Below are 24,869 nucleotides of genomic sequence, written 5' to 3'. Positions count from 1 at the left end.
TTTGGCTAAATAAGTAATCATAGTCAGTTCGCGAGCTTCGTGCTCTCTTATGACCTGATTGACCACGAGTTGAGAGTCACTACAGATGATGATGTGCTTGGCTTTCATTTCTTTGGCTAGATCTAGCCTGGCTATCAACGCTTCGTACTCTGCTTCATTGTTGGATGCCACGAACTCGAAGCGCAGTGCGTACTCCAACTTTGTGCCACTTGGAACGTGTAGGACTATCCCGGCTCCGCTGCCCTGCTGGTTCGAGGAGCCATCTACGTGAAGGATCCAGGGCTCGTCATCCCAGTTCACGCTTGGCCTAACTAGGAGAGATGTTGCACTGGTTGCAACCTCATGGTGCTTAGACTCAACCGGAGTAGGAGCTTTGGGCTCGCCTGAACTGGGGGCCTCGTGCTCAACCGGCCTGGGGATTTCAAAGCTGAAAGTGTATTCTACAACAAAATCTGCTAAGGCTTGGGCTTTAATAGCAGCCCAAGGCTTATATTGGAGATCATACTTGCAGAGCTCAACGGGCCACTTCGTCAGTTGACCAGAGACCTCGGGCTTGAGTAAAACTTGCCTCAGAGGTTTATCGATGAGGACAATAACATTGTGAGCTTGGAAGTTTAGACAAAGCTTTCGAGCAGCGATAACCAGTGCATAGGCCAGTTTTTCTATCTCCGGGTATCTTGTCTCAGCTCCCTATAGCACTTTACTAATATAGTAGATAGGTCGCTAGACCCGATCTACTTCTTTTATTAGTACCGAGCTGACCACTTCATCGCTGGCCAAGAGGTACAGCTCTAAAACATCGCCCTCTTTGGGCCGGGTTAAGACTGGTATACTAGCGAGGTATTTTTTGAGCTCGTCAAATGCGAGCTGATAGTCTTGTGTCCATTCAAACCCTTTGCTTTTAATTTCCTTAAAGAAAGGCAAGCAGCGATCTGTCGATTTGGACATGAAGCGGTTCAGGGCGGCTATTCGGCCATTAAGCCTTCAAACCTCCTTCATTTTCCGGGGTGGTTGCATGTCTAAGATGGTCTTTATTTTGTTCGGGTTGGCTTCAATGCCGCACCGATTCACGATGTACCCTAGGAATTTACCCGATGTGACTTCAAAGGCACACTTGTTCGGGTTCCGCTTCATATTGAATTTACGCAAAATTTCAAAAACTAAGTCCAAGTCTTGTATTAAGTCGCAAGAAAGTTGGGTTTTGACGACCATGTCGTCTACATAACATTCCACCTATTGGCCAATCAATGGCTCAAACAATTTATTTACAAGTCTTTGGAAGGTCGCCCTAGCATTTTTTAATCCGAAGGGCATGACCTTGTAACAGTACAGGCTAAGATAAGTTATGAAGGCAGTTTTCTCTTCATTGGCTGGGTCCATCTTGATCTGAATGTAGCCCGGGTAGGCGTTTAGAAAGCTCGGCAACTCATGCCCCAAGGTCGCGTCCACTAGGTGGTCAATCCTGGGGAGTGGGAAAAAGTCCTTTGGGCAAGCTCGGTTCAAGTCGGTGTAGTCGACGCACATGCGCCATTTACCGTTTGCCTTTTTTACCAGAACGGGGTTGGCCACCCAACTCAGGTAATGGACTTCCCTGATAAAATTGGCTATAAGGAGCTTCCCGACCACCTCATCGACTACCCTCCACCACTCTGAGGCTAGGTTGTGTTTCTTCTGTCAAACGGGCCTAACTACAGAATCAGTATTAAGCTTATGAGTTATGATATTGGGGTCTATGCCGGGCATTTCTGCCATAGACCAAGCAAAAACATCTAATTTCTTAAGTAAAAAACGTACCAGTTCGGATCGCAGGGGCTCCTCGATGGAAGCACTGATCTGAAGTGTTTGGGCAGGGTCCTCTGCTGAGGTTGGGATAGAGACGGTCTCCTTCGTAGGTGCAGCTCACTCCTCGCTGTGCTCCGTAGGTCGCTCCAGCTCGAGGTTGTCGGCCACCTTGGCTTTTCCCTTTAGGGCAGCGATGTAGCATTTGCGAGACTCAAGCTAGTCACCTCGCGCTACATCGATGCCAATGTCCATGGGGAACTTCATGGCCAAGTAGTAGGTGGACACCACAGCCCGTAAAGCATGGGTAATCGGCCGACCTACTATGGCATTGTGCGGGGAGGGGGTCGTGACCACCAAGAAGTCGTGGTTGAGCCTCACAATGCTAGGCCAGGTGCTGACTTCCATAGGTACTGTCACCCTTCCTATGGATTGAACTTCCTCTCCATCGAAGCCCACCAGGGGAGTGTTCGCAGGCTTTAAGTCGCTCTCCTAAAGATGAAGTTTTTCGAAGGCCACTTTGAAGAGGATGTCTGTTGAGCTGCCCGAATTGAAGAGGACTCGATTGACTTTGAAGGCATTGATCTTCACTTTTATAATGAGTGCGTCGTCATGGGGGTAATAGACCCTGCATGCATCATCCTCTGTGAAGAAGATGGGGTCTTTTGTCCTTGGTCACTTTGGGGGGTTCTGTCCTTCCCTGCCGGTCTTGCGAGCTAATGCACGAGTTGCTGCTGAGGTGCAACCCGCTACGATCAAGCCTCTGACTATGACATGGATGATCCCCCGAACCAGTCTCTCCTCGGGGGACTGCTTCTGCGGTGGTTCCGCTTGCCTGTTGGACTCGGGAGCATCTCTACTTTGCTCCCCTTGTCAACCTTTTTTATTATTATTATTATTATTATTTTGTATAAAATTTCATAAATATCTGTGATGGATGAGCTCTTCTATATCATCGGGGAGGTTTTTACAACTCTCAGTACTATGACCGTGATCTTTATGAAAACTACAATACAAATTTTTATTCTGGGTTCTAGGGTTGGCCTTCAGCCGAGGTGGCCACTTCGCATATGGAGCGTCCTTGATCGCCATGAGGATCTCAGCCCATTTTGTGTTGAGGGGTGTGTAGTCCCTTTCCGCTACTAGAGCTCGGGAGGGCTGAACTGGCCTCGCCTACCGAGCTATGTCTTTCTTCTTCCTGCTGTCGCCCTGAGACAGGGGTTCTGGCTCCCTCTTTCTTTTTTCTGGGGCCTGCTCACCCTTCTAGTTGATCTTCTCCTCAGTCCCGATGAACCAATCCGCGAGCTTAAGGAACTTAGTTATGGTTTTGGGTTGGTTAACGACTACGTGCCACTTGAACTCCTTATGGGTGATACCTCACTTGGCTGCTGTGAGGCGAACTACGGGATCCAGGTCGGGTATCTGCAAACAAGTGTCATTGAACCGCTTGAGGTAGCTACGGATGGACTCCCCTTCCTTTTGCACTATGCCGAGGAGGCTCTCCTGAGCTTGCGGGCATCTCTTATTGGTGACGAAGTGGGAGGAGAAAACTTGCACGAATTGCGCCCAACTTCTTATCGAGCCGGGTGTGAGGTTTCGATACCAGGTGCAGGCCACTCCTTTGAAGGTAGTGGAAAAGGCCACACACATGCAGGACTTGTTGGCTTGTGCCTGGTGCATCTGGGACTGGAAGGCGTCCACATGGTCATTTGGATCGAAAGACCCATCATACTTGTCTAGAGGAGGGAGCTTGAAATCCTTTGGCATGGGGATAACAAGGAGTTCTGGAGATAACGGGGAAGAAACCGAGAGGAGGGGGGTAGCTTTCACTTCAACTGAGCATACCTCCTCTTTTCCTTTGAGCTCGGGAGAGGCTCTAGAAGCAGTTTGGCGAGATCGCTAGTGTCTTTGCTACTGCTTTGCTGGTTCGGCATTGGCGTTCTACGCCTCGGTGTTACCAAGCTCGATAGGCTCGGCGTTGGCGCTCGACGCCTCGGTGTTACCGAGCTCAATAGGCTTGGACTGCTGGTGATGACTTTGGGCCGATGGGCCCTGTTTGTAGTCTGCTGCCAGGACCTCAAACGGGTTGTCTGCTAATGGGAGCTCAAACTGCGAAGGTTGTGGTGACATGGCTCTTGGCTGGATCCTGGACCTGGGAAGCTTCTTCCCGATGAGGTCGCTCACTCCGACGGGTTGGCTTGGCCTGCTTCATGGTTGGGTGCCGAAGGGGAAGTGATGGTTGGGCCTAAGGTAGAGAGGGAAACTGCTGCTGGTACTAGTACTGGGAAACCTGGTGCAGTACTTGTTGTTGGTAGAGTTGAAACTGTTGGAACTGTTGCATTTGAGCCTGCATGGCCCGCATGCATTGCACTACGTCCTCCAGTTGGTTTGGGTTGGCCGTTGGGGGCACAACCGAGGGTTCAACAAAGGTTGCTCTTACTGTAGAAGGGAGCGGGGCAAAGGTAGGTGCCACTGTAGGAGGCACATTAAAACTGGGGACTCCATCCATGGTTAGGGGGATGGTAAACTGTCCAATGCAAACAATAGGAAGCTGGGGCTGCTCCCCATAAGCGTTCTAGCTATTGCCACGTCCAGCATTGCTGGAAGAAGCCATGAAGAATGCTAAGTTTTTTGAAGAAAGTGTTGTAAAAGCTTGGAGGAAGGCTTTTAGAAGCGTTTCCCATAGATGGCGCCAAATGATGCGGCACGACTCGGGCACTCCTAGCTGGTTGTTGACTGGCTCCTTGTTGGCAACGAACGGCAACTGAGAAGATGAAGAAGAAGGACTCCCGAGGATTTGTCCATCGGGAATACTCCGAAGCTTAAGTTAGAACGTTGAGGAGGAAGAAGAGAGAGTATAAAAGGCTAAGAGTGTAGATCGCACTAGATCACTATGTCTCGAGATTAGCTCGTGAGCAAGTAAGAGTGCAAGTTCAGATCTAATTCTCTGAGAGAGTCTGTCTCTTCGTTTTAAGGGCTTTTATAGGGGCATTCTTGTCAAATCAGGCATAACTGCCACTGGGCTCCTATTGTAGCCGTTACCTGCCAGGGCTGCATAGGTGATTGTTACAACGTTCTACCTACTCGGCTGAGTGACATGTCTCCAAATGGACAGGCACGCCACCATCTATCGAGAGACGTGGGGTAGACTGTCAATCAGGCAGGGACTACGCCGTCAGTCGAGAGACGTGGCACATTCTGACTAGTAGGGCCTTGTCAGATGGAAGCTTCCTGAGAGTGTCACATCACAGTTGCAAGTTACTTCGCAGCAGGCTATCTTTGCTGCGAGCTACTTTATAGCAAGCTCCTAGGGGTAGTTTGAGGTGACCCTCATCAAGGTTGGTCTTTGGGGCCGTTCTTTCTGCCCAGGTGCTGAGCGAGCTGATTTCCCTAGCTCGTGAGCTGAAATAATCTTGGAGTATTCCCTTCTTAGTAGCTCGGGGGATCTAGAGTTCACGTTGTAGCGAGCTCCCCCTATAGAGAGCTATGGCGTAGCGAGCTGTTCTACAGACTCGTTACTTGGTCGCGGTCAAGCTAGGCTGCGAAGCTGTTGCTCATGTTGAGTCAGGTCCACGTGTCATTATCTTAGTAGGTTGTGTCAAATCATCTTCCATCAGTGGCTTTTGTTCATCTTTATCAAAGTTTGGTTATTAATTTACTTGCACATCATTTCATATTAAGTATCTTTATCTTTATATTATAGGCAAAATCTATAAGGTGCATCCGCTACGCTTATAGCTAAGTCATGATTGACTGAAGATGATTGAGAGTGAATAATTTTGATTAGTACATTTTCTTTTAGGCTATGTTTGGTTTGAAGGAAAATGCAAGAAAAGGAAGGGAAAGGTAGGGAAACCTTTACAAACATTGTATAAGTTTCCCCATCTTTCCCTTCCTTTCCCTACAAACCAAACATAGTGTTAACTTCTCTACTTTTCTCACTTGCTTGGACTTCACGTTAAGGCAACTATCACACAAGTTTAATCTAGTCATTTATTTTTTTCTGTCCATTCACCTTCTGTGAAAAAAGTTCAAAGTATTTGATACACCCAATTTGCACTGTCTATGTACAATCTTTTATAGTTTTTTTATTTAATTGATTGCTTGAGGGTCAATCTTAGACTAAGGGCCTATTCGCTTCCTCTTAACTCTTATCTCTTAAGAGGAATCTGTTAACTTTAAGAAAAATGGTTGTTCATTTCCTCTTATCTATTATCTTTTAAAGTGCAATCATACAACTTTTTGTTTTCCAATGATACCCCCAAAAAGATAAACAAAAACTCTAATATATGGGATCAAAATGAATATTTGATCATTTTCAGAATTCAGAATTCATAGTTTAGAACAATATTCTTTACATTCAGAGTACAGAAGAAAGAAAAGTTCACCAATACCAATATACCTCTTAATGTAATTATTACACTTTCAGATGTCAGACTTCAGAGTAAACGAACATGCCCTAATTCGGATCTGTTCCTCAGAAAGCATGTCTCACACTGATTTCACAACCACATCCCACTCTTCATTGAGAACATCTTTCCATGAATATTAAATATAAGTATAGAAGATGTTCCAATATACAACCAGGGCATACTGGGAAATCGGTGTGAGGCGATTTGTGTGAGAGCAGATGCGGACTCATCTTAGACGGACCTACCCCCAAAAGACTCGAAAGCCAAAACCCATTTATTTTTCGTGTATTGGGGCTTGCCCATTCGATATGAATATGATATTCTGGGTCGAATTATTTGAACCTCGGTGTAAACTGTAAAAAAACTAAAAATTCAATATGATTTTTTGGGACATTTAAGATGAAACTTGACTTGGCAATCGGGTCATGCCAAGTTATGTTTGGATCATTTCGAATCGGGACATTTAATTTAGGATTGATCGTGAATTACATAGGTTAATGCAATGGTTCAATCATCCGGATCACCTAGTCTTTGACCAAGTCAACCCTTTTAACAAAAAAAATATGGGTTAATCATTCAATACAGTTTAAATGGTTCAATCCTTTGGATCAAATATTGGTTTGAAAATAGGTGACTTGGTGGTGGCATGTGTCCCAATCCAACCCATATCCTTTCCAAATTGGGTCAGGCCACTAGATAGGGTATCTAGCTCGCTTTTGTGTTGGTTGTCAGGTCGGGTTTTCGGTTAGATCCCTTTTTTGTTAGGTCTAGATTAGGGTCCCGTTTGGTATGTCTTTTCATGCAGTCTTTCGGTTGTTTGCAAATTGGGCAGATCGCACTGTAATTTTTTTCGTTTGATTCATAACAGATCTAGTTGCCAAAAGTCGGTGTATCAAAAAGACATGAAAAATCCATTTTGGGCTGATTTCAGGAAACTCCAATGGAGATTTTCGCATCTTTCTTGCTTTATTTTCATGCAAAATAACGCACCAAAAGACGCACGTTAGTCAAACTAGCTTCGGACTACTAAGATCTTCGTGTAAAAACTCAATGCATCTTTTTGACAGTCAAAAAAACAAAATCTTCTCAAAATAATTTGCCAAACGGCACCTAAATCTAGATGAGATCCAATTCCAATTTCCAAGGTAGGACTGTAGGAGAGCCGTGGTAAATAGGTAAAGTGGATCCCGCTAATGTCGGAAAAACGGAATTTGTGGACCATTCATCCGGGGTTTTTGATATTTCTGACGTGTAAATAAAATCGCCGACTGGAGAGACGAGACAGGAGTATAGGAGGGGAGTTTTTTTTTTGGTTTTTAACCATGTCTGTAGTATACGTACCACACTGTTAACTCTACCCCCCTCCAACCTCCATTGACCTCTTAAGAGATGTGATGATCCCTCTCTCTCTCTCTCTCTCTCTCTCCTTTATTCAATCTTCCAGAAATTGCAAGGTGGAATCCACGCTGGACCAGAGTCTGTTTCGTCGACATTTACAAACATCTAACAAACTACGCTCATCATCCCACAGATTAACACTATACACCTTTCCTTATATCCGTTGGATTAAATCTATGACTTCGCACAAAATGATCTTAACATCGTCATGGCTTACATTGTTGGATCTGTAACCTTAATGTATGGAAACGACGCCAATGGAATCAATTCTGGAAATCTTTTCTTCTCTCAGAAATTTTATCATCAATTAGCTGGCTTTGGCTTTTTCCTCTCAATTGCTGCTAGTGCTAAGAAGTAAGACCGTCGCTCGCACGCTCCCGTTGGTCGTTAAGTTCGGCCTTCGATAGAAGAGAAGGGGGGGTTTTTGAATTCTCCAAGAAGGAAACTTCTGCCTCGAAAACCAGACTCTGACTTCTCAGAGGCCTTTCCTTCCCCCGATTCTGTATTTGTTCAATCCTTTCGTTTTCTGAAACGTCTCCAGAGGTTGCACTCAAGACTTCCTGGCCATGGCGTCGCAGGATCATCTGCAGAAGATGGAAGCACGCAAAAATTACAGGAATTTCTGGCATACTGATCTTATGAGCACTATTCAAGCCGATACACCTTGTAAGCATTCGCAATTCTTTTCCTCATCATTCTTGTTCCTTTTTTCTTTTGGTTTGCTTCTTTTCCTCACAGCTTCTTCATGGAATGTCTGACCGAGATTATCTTCCTGTAATTTTTACCCAGATTGCTGTTTTGCCTTCTGGTGGTAAGTGCTTCGATCCGTTCCATGTTTTGCTTTTTTGTTCTTCTAAGGTGATCTTGTTTTATTTTTAATTTTATTGGCTCCTTTTGCGTCTTAATTTTTCATTTAGTTGTTTTTTGTCATTGAAATCATGTTATTGTCTCGAGATCTAGTATTCTTTTTTGATTAACTTGTGCTTCTTGACTTGGTGTTATTTGAGTTGACTCTAGGAAATCTTAACATTTCGATCAATGTTGCAGAAAATGCATCTTTTCTGTTTACAATTTAATTATTTAAATAGCATAATGGATTTGTCTGGATACTTTATTGGTTGTGCTTATTTTGTTTTCATGAGTTCCTGTGGAAGTTCAACAACTCTTCTATTCCATCTTGGGCGTCAACTTCGAAGATCTCATTTAGTCATTTATAAAATGGAGGGGGGTAATATGAAGTATTGGTAGCACTCTATATCCAAAAATTCAGAACTTTCTACCTCTCAGATTTGGTGATAGAATACACCCTTGAGGTTACATCCCTGAAGATGCGGAGTATTAGGTGACACAAACCGATTAAAGGGTGTAAATGTATAATTGTAGGTGTACGTATGCTAGGCTTGTTTTATATACATCTGGTCCTTATCCTGGTTTGCAATGGTACATTCACCAGAAACTAGGGATTACCATTACTTTTGAAATTATATTTTTGCAAGAGCAGGTTGAGGCCGTTTTTGTTTCCTGGGTTGTTGAACATTTTGACTTGTAAGGGCTTATAAATTGACTATGCTCAGCAACGTGGCTGATTGATCTTGTTAGTACAGCGAATTGTTTAGATGGCATCACACTTAACTCAACAATGACTCACCCCAAATACATGGAGTTGCCTAGAAAAATATTACTGCACCATTTCACTCTATTCCATACATGGCATTTTACATGTCCCCTTCTTTTTGCGGATGTTTACAGAAAATTTTTCTTTTCTGTTTACCTTCCAAAGCCTTGAGTCTGCTTCTCTCAAATGATTGTGCCTCCAATTTATCATAGAATTCCTGAATAGTAGTGTTCCTTTCTATGACCAGATTGAATAAGTAGCCTCACATAATGGTGTGCCACCAATCCAGCTATAGCTAATGATAGAGTTGAGGGTGGTAAGAAGAGACATAAGTCTAACTAATTTGTCAGGAACAAAGGGGTGATTATCAGTGGCGGATCCAGGACTATTGATCAATGAGGGCACACATGTGGCTTCACCTCTTAGGCCTTTTAAAACCATGAAAAAAAACACCATTTAAGAAGTCAATTTTTATTTGACCCATATTATTTTATTTGAGTGGGGGCAATTGTAAAAAAAATTAAATTTCTTCATATACATATAAAATATTTTCAAATCTCAATGGGTGCAATTTCCCACATTGGCTTCTACACAGATCCACCATTGGTGATGATTCCTCAGGCATGGGGCTTCTTCTCTCTGAAAGTGATGAGAATAATGATGATCGGTTTCATGGGATTTGGACCCTTTTAATGCCTCTATTCATTTTATTTATAGGTTGGGTTGGGTATAAGGGTCAGATAGAGTCATAGAGTTGACATCACCTGACAATCATCAATAAATTAAACTTAAAGTCTAGATGTTAAGGTTTACATCAGGTCTGTTGCGCTTGACAGTAGTCAAAGAGGGAAAATAAGTCACTTTTTTGCCCTCCAATTGCATATTTCCTGGTCAAGGTATAGGTAAGACAGGAACTTGCAAACTGATGACTTCCCGTACTTGTTTGATGTATATTCTCCTTTTCAACCCAGCCCCACCACATGCAAGATTTTCAAGGCATATCTCCCCACCCACAAACTTCAATTTCACTACTTGGCAAACTCATGATCATACGACAGAGAACTATCCTCATACATGAGGAGATTTCATCCAGGGGAAACCATGCCGCCAACTTAGGTGGTTTGCTCTAGAAAAAATAGGCTATAGGATATGTGGCATTGAATCTTGCTCCACTGCACATGTTGCTGCACGCATGGATGGTGACCATAAACCAACACCAACACAAGGTTATCAAGAACATCTCTATTATGTTTGAACCTTGTATTCCACTTTAGATTTTTGGTATCAACAAAAAAGATCTTAGATTGGCTTCAGACATAATTTTTTTGAGAGAAAAGGTAAAGTATTTCATTAAAAGAAGACTGAAAGAGATATAGTCTTGCCCACTGAGGCACTGAGCAAGGCAAGCATTTTGTAAAAAAACAAAAAAAAAAGAACATCATAAAAAATGATTACTATGCTCCAAAAAAGAATTGTAAGGACAGTTCTTAAACAGTTTGTGAGTTTCCACCCAGGAATATAACCTTTCCCCAAATGCTCTTTAAGACTTTCTCCTCTGATCTCAACTGATTTTAAAGAGTCTCATATTTCTTTCCAACTAGATTGACCACACCACCGCTGGCAACAACTTCCATACAATCTTGCCTCTTCTCTACAGACCCCTCAGACCCCAGCCCCGTAACAGATCCAATACATTCCTTGGGAGGCATGACTCAACTCCAAAAACCTCTAGTATATTCATCCAAATTACCCAACTGAATCTGCACTGCAGGAAGAGATGCTCCAACTTTTCAGATGTAAAACGTTTTCTTTACTAAATTATGTCTTTTCCCCCTAGTGTTTTGTGGTGCCTTAGATTTTCCAGTCTCCTTGCATCAAAATGTAGACCAAGGCTGTGGTTGGAAGTGGTAAAAGGAAATTACTTTGAAATATCATTGAAGATGTGCATAATGCACTTAATCAACACAAAATGCATAGAAATGTGATATTCTGATATGTAGAGAAATTTATTGGTGATTATACATTCCTCCTCCCACATTCCCATTCCTAGGAGGCCCCAACCAAGGTTCAAAATTTCGATACGCCTCTGTGTATCGGCAGAGGCGTATTGGAACTTAGAAACATATGGAAACTTGTTTTTTTTAGGTTTTTTTTCACATTTAGTTTTTGGGGAGAAACATGTTTTTGTTATTGAAAAAGAGTGGGGTCCCGAAACACCTGGAAACAGGCATATCAGGACCCAAAAGGTACGATACAATACACCCGATACAGGGTGTATCATATCGAAATTTTGAACCTTGGCCCCAACTCCTGCAATGTTTTATATCAATATCCCAACTCCTGCATTTATTCTAGAACAAACCTCAATCTTATCTTTCTTGTGTTTACATCACCTGTTTGCTACAAAAATGAATGCTGTGCTTGGCTGCTAAGAACATGTAAGAAAGGAAAAGAAAACCTAAAAGAATGCGACTTTACACTTTCAGGCAACCAAACTGTGTAAATTTACTCTATACTTCTCCCATTTGTTGGTTTACATGAAATAAGTTCTTTGTGGTGTGTTCCTTGATACCTCTAGTTCATTTAATGCATTTATTGCTTTATTGTAGTGGACCATGTGCTTCATACATGCTTCGGAAACGAGCTCTTTACAATGATATGTCAAGGTAATGAATTTCTTACCTCCGTTCTTCCATGAAGTTGGGGGTGTGATTTTTACCTTCTCCATATTCTTGTTTTTTTTTGTTACAGGTATACATGTTGTGCTGGTTATCTGCCATGTAGTGGTAGGTGTGGAGAAAGTAAATGCCCGGAATTTTGTCTCTGCACTGAGGTATGGCATTAGTTTTATTTTCACTCACAGATTCCTACTTTTCTATTTATTGATGCATATAGTTGTACTCATCCTTGATGCATTTTGTTCAGGTTTTCCTCTGCTTTGGTAACTCAGTTGCATCAACTCGGTTTCTATTACAAGATGAGTTCAATATACAGACAACGCAGTGTGACAACTGTATTATTGTAAATCAATCTCTCTCTCTCTCTCTCTCTCTCTCTCTCCAAATATATGTGCTATACATGTTTCTGAATCCCTTGCTTCCTGTTACCATAGGGTTTCATGTTTTGTCTCCAACAACTAGCATGCATATTCTCCATTGTTGCAATGATTGTTGGAAGCGAGGAACTTTCAGAGGCTTCTCAGATCCTATCATGTTTTTCTGACATGGTTTATTGCACGTAAGCCTTCCCTCTCTAAACTAGAAAATGATTATAGTTTCCAAAGCTTTCTGTTCTGATTCTATCTCTTGGTTTCATTTTTGTAGGGTCTGTGCATGTATGCAGACACAGCACAAGATTGAAATGGATATGAGGGATGGTAAGCTTGGCCCGCAGGTGATGGCTGTGCCACCCATTCAGCAGATGTCTCGCATAGATCAGCCAATTCCTCCTCCAGTTGGATATCAACCACAACCAGCATACGGGCAGCCCTATGGTTATCCACCACCATCTCAGCCTCAAGGTTACCCTCCTGCTGGATATCCACCAGCCGGTTACCCTCCTGCTGGATACCCACCACTACCACCAGCTGGTTACCCGCCTGCTGGTTATTCCAAGTGATCACCACCACCACCATGAAAGCTGGTCTTCAAATTAATTCCTTCATATTTACTGGTTGCACATCAATTGTAGGATCTATTTTTTTGGATTTGGACTCTGCATATTCTATTGAGATCTCTCCAGTTTGTTGCGTGACTTGACTTTCAGGAATTATTTGTTTTGTAAGTGCCAAATTACCAATGATAGTAGGTGAGTTCATCCTTTCCTCTATGTAGATAAGCAAACTATACCTTGTGATTTGAGCATATTATAATTATGTTCTTTCAAATCATAGCGTGGCTTTTATGTTATGGTTTTCTTAAACGCATTTTGATTTTCAAGTGTTAGACGCCTCTGTACCTGGTTGGCAATTCAACCCCAAATTTTCTTTGTGAAGTTAAGACACTGCTCCAATTTTACAAGTCAGCATTTTGTGCAGCCGTGGGTTTATTGGACGTGTGAACCCACCAATCGTAATGGGCCTTTGACTGTTAACAAAACAAAAAGAGGGTGTTTGGTTCCATTTACATTTATTCAGTAAACATTTATTGATTGTGCCACAGTTGTTATCTCAGCATTTTCTCTCTCTTGCTCTTCTGTATATATATATATATATATATATATATCGAAAATGTAAAAAGTGAACCTTGGTTTATGTCATGCCACTGCCCCAATTTTATAAGTCTGCACTTTGTGCACCCGCGGGTTTATTGGACATGTGAACCCACTAATCGTAATGGGCCTTTGACTATTAACAAAAAGATGGTGTTTGGTTCCGTTTACATTTATTCAATAAACGGTTATTGATGGTGCTACATAGTTGCTATCTCAGCATTTTCTCTCTTTCTCTTCTGTGTATATATATATACAGAAAATGTAAAAAGTGAATTTTGGTTTATGTGCATATCAATTATTTGTAGAAGTTATTTTTTAAAGTTTCTATGGTGAGTTGACATAATTGATTACAATTATTGCATTTCTCACTTTTACAGCTAATAAAATATAAATGTTTATTCAATAAATATAAATGAAATAAAAAACACAAAATAAATCAAGAACACCCGGTCCAAAACCTCCCTCATCCTTCCTCCCATTTTGCATTTTGTTGTTTTTCCTCCACCGAACTTTTAACCTTTAACCACACACCGGTGTCTGGTGACCATACCCCAGCGGACGGTGACCCAAACCAGCAACTCTGGCAGTACGTTACAAAGGCTTCCTGTTTTCACTTTTCAACAGATCGAAACCTTACACCTGCGGAATTCTTCAGGCGAACGAAGGTGGGTCAACACCGGTGAACTGCAGGTGAACCACCCAATTGGTTCAGAGGCATTTTCCTCTTAAAATATTTTGCCGAGATATTTCCCACCCGACTGCATGTCACAGATTAAATATTAAAATGTTCAGTAATATTCACAAAGTGCAAAATTTCCTTAATCTGATAGTTGCTAAAGCCTAAAGGCCATCTCATTTGCATAATCCCTTTCCATCCTTCTAACTAGGCCTACAAATCAAAGTAATTTGAATCCAATCGATTTACAGGTTGAAGTCTCATTGAAGTTATTTTCAAGTAATCAAAGAAGATGAAGATAAGAGAGTGGACAATAGAGTAAAACTTCATCTGTTGAGAAAGAAGAGAACCCATTTTGCTGAAAAACATCTCTTTTTGGACATTTTTTTTCGGTTTTTCTTCCACTGTTAGTAGGCAAGTAAATTTAAATGTGGGTCTCAATACTGAGAAGTTTGTAGGAATTCGGGAACTATGGAACTAGTTTCTGCACCTTACCAAATGGGTGGTTCACCTGCAGTTGATGACTGACAAATGTTATTATGGTTTGGTCTGCAAGGCTTTGATCTGTTGAAAAGAGAAAACAGGAAGCCCTTTATAAGAAGAGAAGAAGAAGAAGAGGAAGAGGAGGCCAGAAAGCACACTGCCGGAGCTTTTGCCTATATTCGGACTAGGTGTTTTTTTTTTTTTTTGTTTGTCGTTTTATGTCCGGTTGAATCGGTTATCCCATGTTAACGGTCAAAGGCCCGAAAATGTTATGAATATTGACCCAGGACGACATGATCGATTGTGATTGGTGGGTTCACGCTTCCAGTGAGCCCACGGGTGCACAGAACTTGGACTCCAATTTTATCCACATTAGTTTGTAAAAAAACGACATTGGTGATGGTGACCGGATGGCATACGGGGGTCCATTGATTCTATCATTAAACATTTCAAGGACAAGGAAGACAAAGCCAATTCCCACAATAGGGTAGGGGCCACAGAACAATGATAACGATGAGGCAGAATCTTCACCATTTCACACTGTATATTGTGCATTCGTACTCATTCCAAACTGAGTCTCAGTAACAAAAACAAAATAAAATAACCCCCAAAGTGAATGTCAAACGTGATCAGCAACTTTGGGTTTGACGTCCCTGGCCGGAGTATGACTGTGAGTACAAATTTTTGGAATTTGTTTTCCTGAATTATATCCCCTGGTTAGCAATAAATTAATTAATTCGTTATGAACAGTGCGCATAGTAAAAGATTGGGGAAGGCTGATATACGTAGAAATAGACTGTCGTTCTCCCAACAGTCTATTGCAATGAATCATCAACATATTCTATTTTCTTGGATGTGCTAGTACGGGTACCGTACCTGGATGGGACCAATGTTTTTTAAGTGTTATGGCCAGATAACAGAGCATACACGCTGTGCACAATTTGGTTTATTTTTATTTTGAGTCGCCAGGTTTTGTAAAAGCATAAGCAGACTTAATGAAGACTAGAGGAGAAATCCAAAGTGACATCCTTCTCATCTACCTGGGGTTTCCCATCGTGGAGATCAGCTCAATAGATGAACAAATCTCTCTTGATATCATTGTTCTGTTATAAATAGTGAGAGAGGAACAGCATGCCAGAAATAAGAAACAAAAATGACAGAACAACCACTTCATATTTAAGTCCCCAGGAGGAGGAAAATACAAAGCGAATGGAAGGGGATATTTGATTTTGATTCCCGCACCCACCACTCTCAGGGATGAACAAGGCAATACATGGATGACATATTGAATTGTTTGATTCACTTCTGCTCCTAGAACGCTAATATCATTCTATCAAAATAAAAGAACACCAATATCTTGATTTAATTTCCATAGGCATTAAAGAGACCTGCTACCAATATCTTTAGAGAGAGAGAGAGAGAGAGAGAAATAACAAACATTTTAACTGTTATGCCAATCAAAAGGAAAGACAAACCTTTTAGGAGTGTTAATGTGTTATGAATTACACGTGAGCTAAAAGACTTGCCTAGAGAACTTTAAGGAAACTATGCATAACTTCATACAGTTTAACACCATCTAAATTTGTGAACCGTCACTCCGAATCTCAGGAACAAATGACTCATTCTCATCATCATCATCATCCAAGAAATCATGTGTCTGCATTTGAGACAGCTGCTGGAACTTTAAGGTTGTCTCTTCTTTTTGCTTGAACAATCTCTTAATGTAAATGGCAACAGCAGTAACTGCTGCCACAAAACATAACATGCCCAAGACCACTGCAAGCCACTGAAAAGAAAATGGAAAAGGAGGACGGTACTTCAGCGAATTTTTCTAGAATCTACACAAGGTATTAAAGGTATGCATCTTTCATTCTACAATATATGCAAAGGTTTGCCAGATCAATTACCCAGGCTTATGATATCAGAAAATACTTGTTTTTATGTATAGTTGCAATACCAAGACTTACTACCATTATGTCAAAAGAGCTTTGACTGGAAAATGGGTAAACTTCTCAGGCAACATAGAATCTAATTCATCTGGTACATTATTCAGTTAGAAATAAACACAGATTCTAGTTTTACTCGAAGACTACATATTTCACTCAAAGTGACTCAAGAATAATAAAAACAAAAAACAAAATGTTTCTTATATCAAGGATTTTTCACAAGTATCATTCCTTTTATTAAAAAGAAATGACCGTTAGATGACACCTCTGGTATCAATAATAAAGCTAAATACGTCAGCAAAATTATTTCTTCACAGGTAGCACAAAATGCATCTCTTACCTTCTTGTCTATAAAAATGCCCTGATCAGAGAAATTACCAACGCACGAGAACAGAAAGAGGAAGAAATCAAGGATTTAAAGAAAAACAATAAAGAAAAAAGTGAAGCCAATGGCTTCCCTGACCTCATCTCACTTGGTCACATGAATGAGACATCAAAAGTTTTGGATGAAATTGTCAAGCCTTTTCCTGAATGGATCCTGCTTAAAGAACAACTACCATAGTGGCAAACTTCATATGCAGACTAGATTCTCTGAATCTGCATTGCAGTTAATAACTTAGAGCCTAAGAAAAAAAGGCATATGAAAGAACCAGTTGGGTACTGGTGAAGGTTATTGATTGTAAATTGGAGCTCTGGGAGTGCAAACTATCTTGGAACCATGTAACTCTGGAAGACTGGGACTGCTTTGTATTTTGTACCTTTTTAATACCCATATGTGATCAAATAAGTCCTCTGTGAAACTGACTGCTTCAAATGGTTCAAGTGAGAGGACAAATCTGACTTCATAGAGGTGGTGCCTAATATGACTCAAAACACGACAAGCATGATTCGTAGGGTATGTGATTTATAGGTTAGCACTCATCTTTGGCTGTCAGTAGACTCAATATTGAAAGTATCCATTACATTCTTTTACTATCATTTTTGGTCAACCAACTAACCCAAATGATAAACAGTACTTGTATTTCTAATGTTATCTAAGTATCACAACATTCTCATTATAAGTATTGATTATCTTCTAATTCTTAAGATAGAAGATCAGATGCACCTCTAATGCAGGATCTGGATTGTTAATCTTGCTAATCCACCCACACATTCAGAAATTGCCACCATGTACTGCTTATAGTTTATTTGAAAAAAAAAAAAAAAAAGGAAGAGCATGTACACAAGGATACATCTGCTGGACTACATCTCAACACATTATAATTTTGCTTTTCTTGCAAGTTGGTATCTTCCAATTTGTCTCACATTATATGCATCTATCTAAGCTTCAAACAACTAGTTAATAAATTAAAGCAGGAATACCAAGAATGAAATAAAATCAACTAGCAGAATGGTGATTCTTACACACCTTTGTGTTATTATGTTTTTCAACATGTGGCAACTTGTTAGTGGTGGAATTTGTAATATCTGCAATGGATGATAATATACAATGAGAAGGGGAAAACAATAAAATGAAAAAACAAGGTCCTAACTAATTTTAGCTCTCAACTTGAAATAAAAATAAATAAATATATCATTATCATCATTGAAGCCTTGTCCCAACTATATGGGGTCAGCTATAAATCAGAGACTTACAATGATGGTTCTGGCTATGGTGGACTAGATACAGATCTAATATTTGGCATTTCTTTCTTGCATAAATTGCCCACCTTGAGACTCAAACCCATGTTCTCATGCTTTTTCAACAAGCCAAAGCTCTAAAATGTTTTAAGGGCTCAATGAATCTCCACCAGAAACCATTACATTTTGAAACTGATGCAACCATTGCATATGAGATCAGCATAAAATAATGTCAGTACAGACAGGATGTCATCTGACTGAAATTCCGAACAAGTCGCACACACACACAGACACACATATGCATCAGTAGAAAAGGCTTCAATTTGAGAATCTTCCCTTCCACGCAATCAAAAGGATGGTTTCAGGAACTAGTTTAAGTATATAGGCTCGAAGCCATTTGACTACACACTCTACCTCTATTGATGCAAACAATCAACTATCAAACCAGATATTTTAAAGAAAAAAAAAAAGGTAAATGACTGAAATCTGATGCATGATGAATAATTAATCAGGATTTGGAGACATTGATCATTGCTGCTAGTTAAACAGCATGAAGATAGGTTTAATAACTTGCATATGTACAGTAAATGACATGAAATGAAAACTCTGCAGTAAAACCAAAATGACCTAGAAAAACTGTAAATCAGGAGAAGTTTATAAAACAAAAACAAAAGAAACACACAAGAAAAGGGGAAGCATATATCACAATGAAAACCATTGACGTAGCACAGAACAGCTTATACATTGAAGTTTGTGAAACAAGGGGAGAACAGTCACCAATGTCAAGTGGACAATGATGAAAATCAAGGACAAATGTCAAGCGGAGAACAGTCACCAATGTCAAGCGGAGAATAGTCACAATAGTCACTAGAATGATTGCCTGTAGAAACTAATTCTATTGCAGCAAGCCCATAAACAGATAGAGAAGCAGGAGAAAAACTAAAAGAAAAAGAATCATTTTTCTGTTTTCCTTTTTACAAAGTAAGAAAAAGAATAAGGTTCAACCTGTAGGACTCCTGGTGGGTTTAGAGCAGTCAATACTCCCTGTCCAATCCGGTGGACATTCACACGTTTCACCTTCAACTAGGCACTCTGCCTCGTGAAAACAGAATATCCGACCACAAGGCGCTCCACTGTTCTCACAATGAATTCCAGTATAACCCGGCCGGCATTTACAGGTATAATTCTCTCCTTGGACAATCTCCTGACAGGTTGCCCCGTGTTCACACCAGAAGGAATTAGTCCCGTCACACATGATCCGCTCCTCATCACAAAACCTCCCCCTGAGAATGGTGGACACCGTGTAAGGTCAAACTTCGAAAAATACAGAAAGATATATAAACATTTAAGTTGAGGACGAGAAGGAGCAGGTCTAAGATATTCATGTACCTACCCGAAGAATGGTCGGTCACCATCCAAAATGGTGGAAGGGTCAGGGAGTTGACAAATGCACTCGCCATTATCGTCGCAGGATCCAGTTTTGCAGCGGTCATCATCACAAGGGTGAGAAGAAGTATTGAAGAACAGTAGAAAGAGACAAAGGAGAAATAGTTGCGAGAGCCCTGATTTGATTTCTCTTCTCCTCGAAATGGGCATTTCAGCAATCAATCAGAGCAGAGGCGCACACACAACATACAGTGGGAGGGAGCGCGCTCTGTATGTTCGCGTCTTTATTTTTCTTTAATCGTCAATCTTGGGATCGAAGAGTGAATCTTAGGGTTGAAGCAAAGTCGAGAGAGAGAGAGAGAGAGAGAAGCGAAGCTGAAACTGTCAATGAGGAGAGGCAGTTGGAATGACGTATGTTGGGCACGTAAATATTAGATTTTCCAGGCAAAGGAATACTCGAATGTAATGGAAACTTTGGAGGATAGAGGGTCATTTTTGGAAAAGAAAGTAGATTAGGACGTGTGTGCAGCAGCCAAAGAGGATTAATCCTTTTCTGATGCGAACTCGAAATATTATCAACCAAATTAAAGTGACTAAGCACTGTATGAACAAGACACGTGTCGCAACTGAAAAACAGACGGAAGCAAGACTTTCTTAAGCAATCCAACGGTTCAGAGAATTTTTCGCAGAAATTTCTCTGTGTGAACGTGCATTTGAATCCCAAGGCACGTCACATTCACAACTCACAAGGGCAGTATCCAGTATGGCAAGGGGCTATAGTTTACGACGAATACAGTCATTAATTTGAGATCTCCTGGCCCCATGTCTACTCACAACACATTACCCCCATGAATTGGGAACATCATGAGATATTCTTCATGTGTGGCTGTGATTAATGTGAGCAGAGTTTGTGTGAAAAGAAGATTCGGACTCAATTAGCTTATTATTTATTAATAAAGTAAAGTAAATAAAGGGTAAATTACAAAGACCCCCTTACTATGGGGTCTGTGACAAAGAACCCCTGCACTTTGTTTTGCGATAAAGACCCCCCCCATATTATGACCATGAGACAAAGACCCCCTTCCATTAGCCTTCGTTCAAAAAAGCTGTTACAATATTTTTTAATCTCTATACTACCCTTGTAATAACTATTTGAATGAGAAAAATATTTTTCATCTTTCCCGACCTCACGATACACTAACAGCAACAACAGACTAGCGGTAATCCCCTCTACCTCAGATTCCTTCACATTTCTATCTCTCTCCCTATCTCTCCGCAGATCTCTTTTCTTCCCCTTCCCCTTAGCAGTGTTGGGATTGAACCCATTTAATTCAATCCTGATCTTTCTCTCTCCATTACTGCTTTCTTGATATCCGGCTCCATGGCCAGTGTCTCGAAGGTCGTTGGGTGATCTAGGTTAATCGATCTCCATGTGTTTGATGGGTTATCTTAATAGCCGTTGTAATTCATGGTTAATAGCTTCAATGTCTTCTTGTGGTCGTTGATGGCCTTTGATTTCTCCAATATGTACGGAAATTAAGAACTCAAAACCTTGTCTTTATGCTTCTTGTGGAACCTTAGCTCAAACGATTAGACTATCGAATTGAAATGGCGCCGGTGGTTGAAAATCTAGGACTCCACTGCCACACATACGAATTTCCACTTGAATCTTACACAGTCAAACACATCTACTATCTTCGTTTCTCTCCGTAGTGACAGTAAAGTTCTTCTCTTTCTCAGGTTTCCTTACCTTCACTCTTCGGGTGGAGGGATTGACCTTGGTGCCCAAGTAGATCTCGGCAACGTCATAGATTTCATTGCTGGTGAGGCTGTTAAAGGGAAGGGGAAGAAGAGAGATTGGGGGAGAGAGAGAGAGAGAGAGAGAGGAGAGAGAGGGAGAGAAATAGAAATGTGAAGGAATCTGAGGTAGAGGGGATTACCGCCAGTCCACCATTGTTGTTAGTGTATCATGAGGTCGGGGAAGATGAACAATGTTTTTCTCATCCAAATAGTTATTATAAGGGTAGTATGAGAATTAAAAAATATTGCAACTGCCTTTTTAGACGGAATCTAATGGAAGAGGGTCTTTGTCTCACGGTCATAGTACAGGAGAGTATTTGTCGCAAAACAAAGTAGAGGGGTCTTTGTCACAAGCCCCATAGTATAGGGGGTCTTTGTAATTTATCCTAAATAAAATTATAAAAACAGGAGGAAGAGTTGAGGTAATTACAAATTGTTTCCTACGTAGACTAGTATGCTAGGAATTCCCTACATGACCTTCTCATTTTTTTGCCGCCTGGAGACAACAATGATTCACTGCCTTCGTCGGGTATTCAATCCAAAATCCGTATGATATACGTTCCCACGGTCCATTTGAAGTAACACAAAACTCAGATGATATTGCCACATTAGAAGAATCTGTGTGTGAACAACTGGCCCAGCAAATTCTTGTATTCATCCCTTGGCCCTGATCTCTCTCACTCGACATGGGGTCTTTTTGGATAGAATCTAATTACGGGTGTGCAAATGTGGGTCCGAATGTAGTAGGCACGTTAGGTAAGCACAATGAATGAGCACGTAATAGTTGTGTGACACTTGTCCTAGCTAATGTACCTTTCATCCAAATGTTTTTGTTTTGTTAGACAGAAATTATCTATTATTTTATTATCTTTGTCAAAATAATTTAAAATAAAAACAATGAAAAGGAAAACGTAAATGAGTCCCAATTCCCAACATGTTTATGTTTTCCTTTTTATTGTTTTTATTTTTAATTATTTTGACAAAGATAATAAAATAATGGATAATTTTTGTCTAACGGAGCAAAAACGTTTGGATGAAAGGCACATTATCTGGGGCATGTGTCACACAGCTATTACGTGCTCACTCATTATGCTTACCTAACATGGCTACTACATTCGGACCCCACAAAATGCATAGATTTTGGAACCGTTTCCCAGTCATGCTAGTTTCAGGGTATAGGGGGTTTATTTTCCTCGAATCAATTCAATGAACTAGCTTTAGTGGAATTGGTCTTAGAAATCAAATTTGTTTTCAAATGAACCCAAAATACTTTTGAAAATGTAAAGATTTGAATTCATTGTTATAAAGGCCATTATTTCACTTGACCATTGAATTATTTAAATGAATTTATTATTTATTTTCATTTAATATTTGAATATATATATAATAAGTAATGTAAAAAGTAATACTTTCAAATTTTTAACTTATAATGATAAGTTATATATTAATATATAATGAAAGTCTACATGTTAAATTACTCAATTTAATCAATATAGATAGTATAAGTCTTAAATTATATTTATTGAAAATCATGTTTTGAAATAACGTGTTTCATTTTTTATAAGGAATGAGTAAAGAAGAATAGGTTCGACAAGTAGACCCTAGAACCACCAAGGCCGAACCAACCTTCACAAGATAGGTTATGGTTCCAAAAAACCTTGAACCAATCTCTATAGGATAAATTTCAAGTTCTGTCATGAAACTGAACCGAACCAAACCATGTTCACCCCTAATCTAATCTACTACTAGGTTAGGGTCCCTAATATATCTTATTGTGGATAGGTGGTTACAAGCTCCAATCTTCTCACCAAGTCCTACATCAGTATTAAATCCAGCAAACATTTGTTGTTACTTCAATTTTTTTTTCTCTCTTTTTTTTTTCTAAAGAAATTCAACATTTTAGAATCGTTTTGTCCAAAACCTAAATGGATGAATGGTGAATTAAATAAAACAAAAAAGGGAAAAGGGAAAAACTAAAATAGATTTGAACTTAAAAAAGTATAAAAACTAGGAAAAAAGTAAAGGCAAAAGATTGTCTCATATTTAATAAGGGTGCAACTCAGGTTGGCCCGAATTGCACAATTTGGGCTCAGGCCTTCAAATCGGGTCCATTCAAATTTTGGAAAAAAAAATCCGCACCTGAACCCATCCCAGTTGCATCTCTAATAAACTTTTCATAAACAAAAGCTGTCAATAGAAAGGCTTTTGGGTATCCACAAATTCATTTTAATGGTTGTAAAGAGGTCAAATACAAAGAGGATCTAGGGGATATAAGCAGAATTCTTTTACAAAGATTTTAATTCACATTTCCTTATTTTAAATGGATTTACAACACTATCATATCAGACCACTTAGATATAGATACATATACACTTAGGAAATACATGGGTACAAACGAAAAAACATGGAAATGCTTGGATATGTTGGGAAATGCATATAAATTTCATAAATATATTAGTAACATTATATTTTAGGTTAAAATAGTCAACATTAATGTATAACTACATAGAAAATCTATATTCTAATGGCATTTGTGAATAAATATATTACAATTAATATAGCAAGATGCATAGAAATCATACAATTTTATTAATAATGTATCAATCCAGAGTCCTATAACATATTATATAAATTTTTATAAATTAATACATGCGCAAAGCTATTATTTATTTTCTACCAAAGCTTATGTCACAAAACACATTCAATTATTATATGTAATTATTATATCAAGTCTTTTTTATTTTTTCTATTTTTAGTTTTTAACATTAAGAAAAAAAACTAAAAATTAATTCTCATATGTTTGGTAAACAATATATTTATTTTAGTAAACAATAAAATTGTTATTACAAAATGTAATTAAAATATCAATTAATAATTTATAAAAAATATAACCTTAACTTAAAATATCTCAAATATACTAAAATTTCTAAAATACATATCATATAGAAATTTATAATTTATAATTGTTAAAATTATTATTTCATTATTAATATTTTACTTTTATAATTTTATGGAATAAAAATCATTTTTGATATAAAAGTGGATTAGTGGATTTGACAAATTCAATTTACATTACATTCTCAAGTATTTTGTAAACAATATTTTTATTTTTGTAAATAACAAATATATTTTTATTTAATGCAAATTAAAATATTAATTAGTAATTTATAAACATTTTAAGATACATATCACGTTCAAATTTATAATTTTTAAGTACTAAAATAAATATTTTGTAAATAATATTTTTATTTGTTAAGACTATGTGGGGATTAAAATAGATAAAAGTTTATTTTATTTAACTTCTTATCATAAGATAATTGTTGTCTCAATGGCTTACCGATGTGTATGTCTTATGCACCGAGTGATTTGAACATCACGCCGGTTGCACTTTTTTAAACTAAACACGTGAAAGTATGAAACACGAATCTCATGGTTATCAGACAAATCAAGCATGTATTGCTTCGTAGCGATATGGATGTGTATCACTCTGATACCAACGATTCAAGGGATACGGGTTTAGTTGTAGCATTTCCCGTATCCCT

General features: G+C 39.4%; 2 protein-coding genes across 2 annotated transcripts; one reads left to right on the top strand and one right to left on the bottom strand.

Annotated features, from left to right (window-relative positions):
• Nucleotides 1-7,773: 7,773 nt before the first annotated feature.
• LOC148879868 (uncharacterized) lies at nt 7,774-13,090 on the top strand. Its single transcript, XM_088961587.1, has 7 exons — nt 7,774-8,255; nt 8,379-8,400; nt 11,814-11,870; nt 11,956-12,037; nt 12,130-12,225; nt 12,317-12,441; nt 12,528-13,090. Exons 1-7 carry the CDS (start codon nt 8,156-8,158, stop codon nt 12,820-12,822), a joined length of 777 nt encoding a protein of 258 aa, XP_088817713.1. The 5' UTR covers nt 7,774-8,155; the 3' UTR covers nt 12,823-13,090.
• A 2,842-nt stretch (nt 13,091-15,932) lies between these two features.
• LOC148879867 (uncharacterized) lies at nt 15,933-19,904 on the bottom strand. Its single transcript, XM_088966525.1, has 4 exons — nt 19,535-19,904; nt 19,147-19,424; nt 17,930-17,988; nt 15,933-16,361 (listed from the first exon to the last, which is right to left on the bottom strand). Exons 1-4 carry the CDS (start codon nt 19,735-19,737, stop codon nt 16,152-16,154), a joined length of 750 nt encoding a protein of 249 aa, XP_088822651.1. The 5' UTR covers nt 19,738-19,904; the 3' UTR covers nt 15,933-16,151.
• Between the last annotated feature and the right edge of the window lie 4,965 nt (nt 19,905-24,869).

The sequence above is a fragment of the Nelumbo lutea genome, chromosome 1 (assembly GCF_056320005.1).
Source record: "Nelumbo lutea isolate HS-2025 chromosome 1, American lotus-T2T, whole genome shotgun sequence".
Lineage (NCBI taxonomy): Eukaryota > Viridiplantae > Streptophyta > Magnoliopsida > Proteales > Nelumbonaceae > Nelumbo > Nelumbo lutea.
The sequence above is the reverse complement of the archived record's forward strand: the minus strand, read 5'-3'. Positions and strand labels throughout refer to the sequence as shown.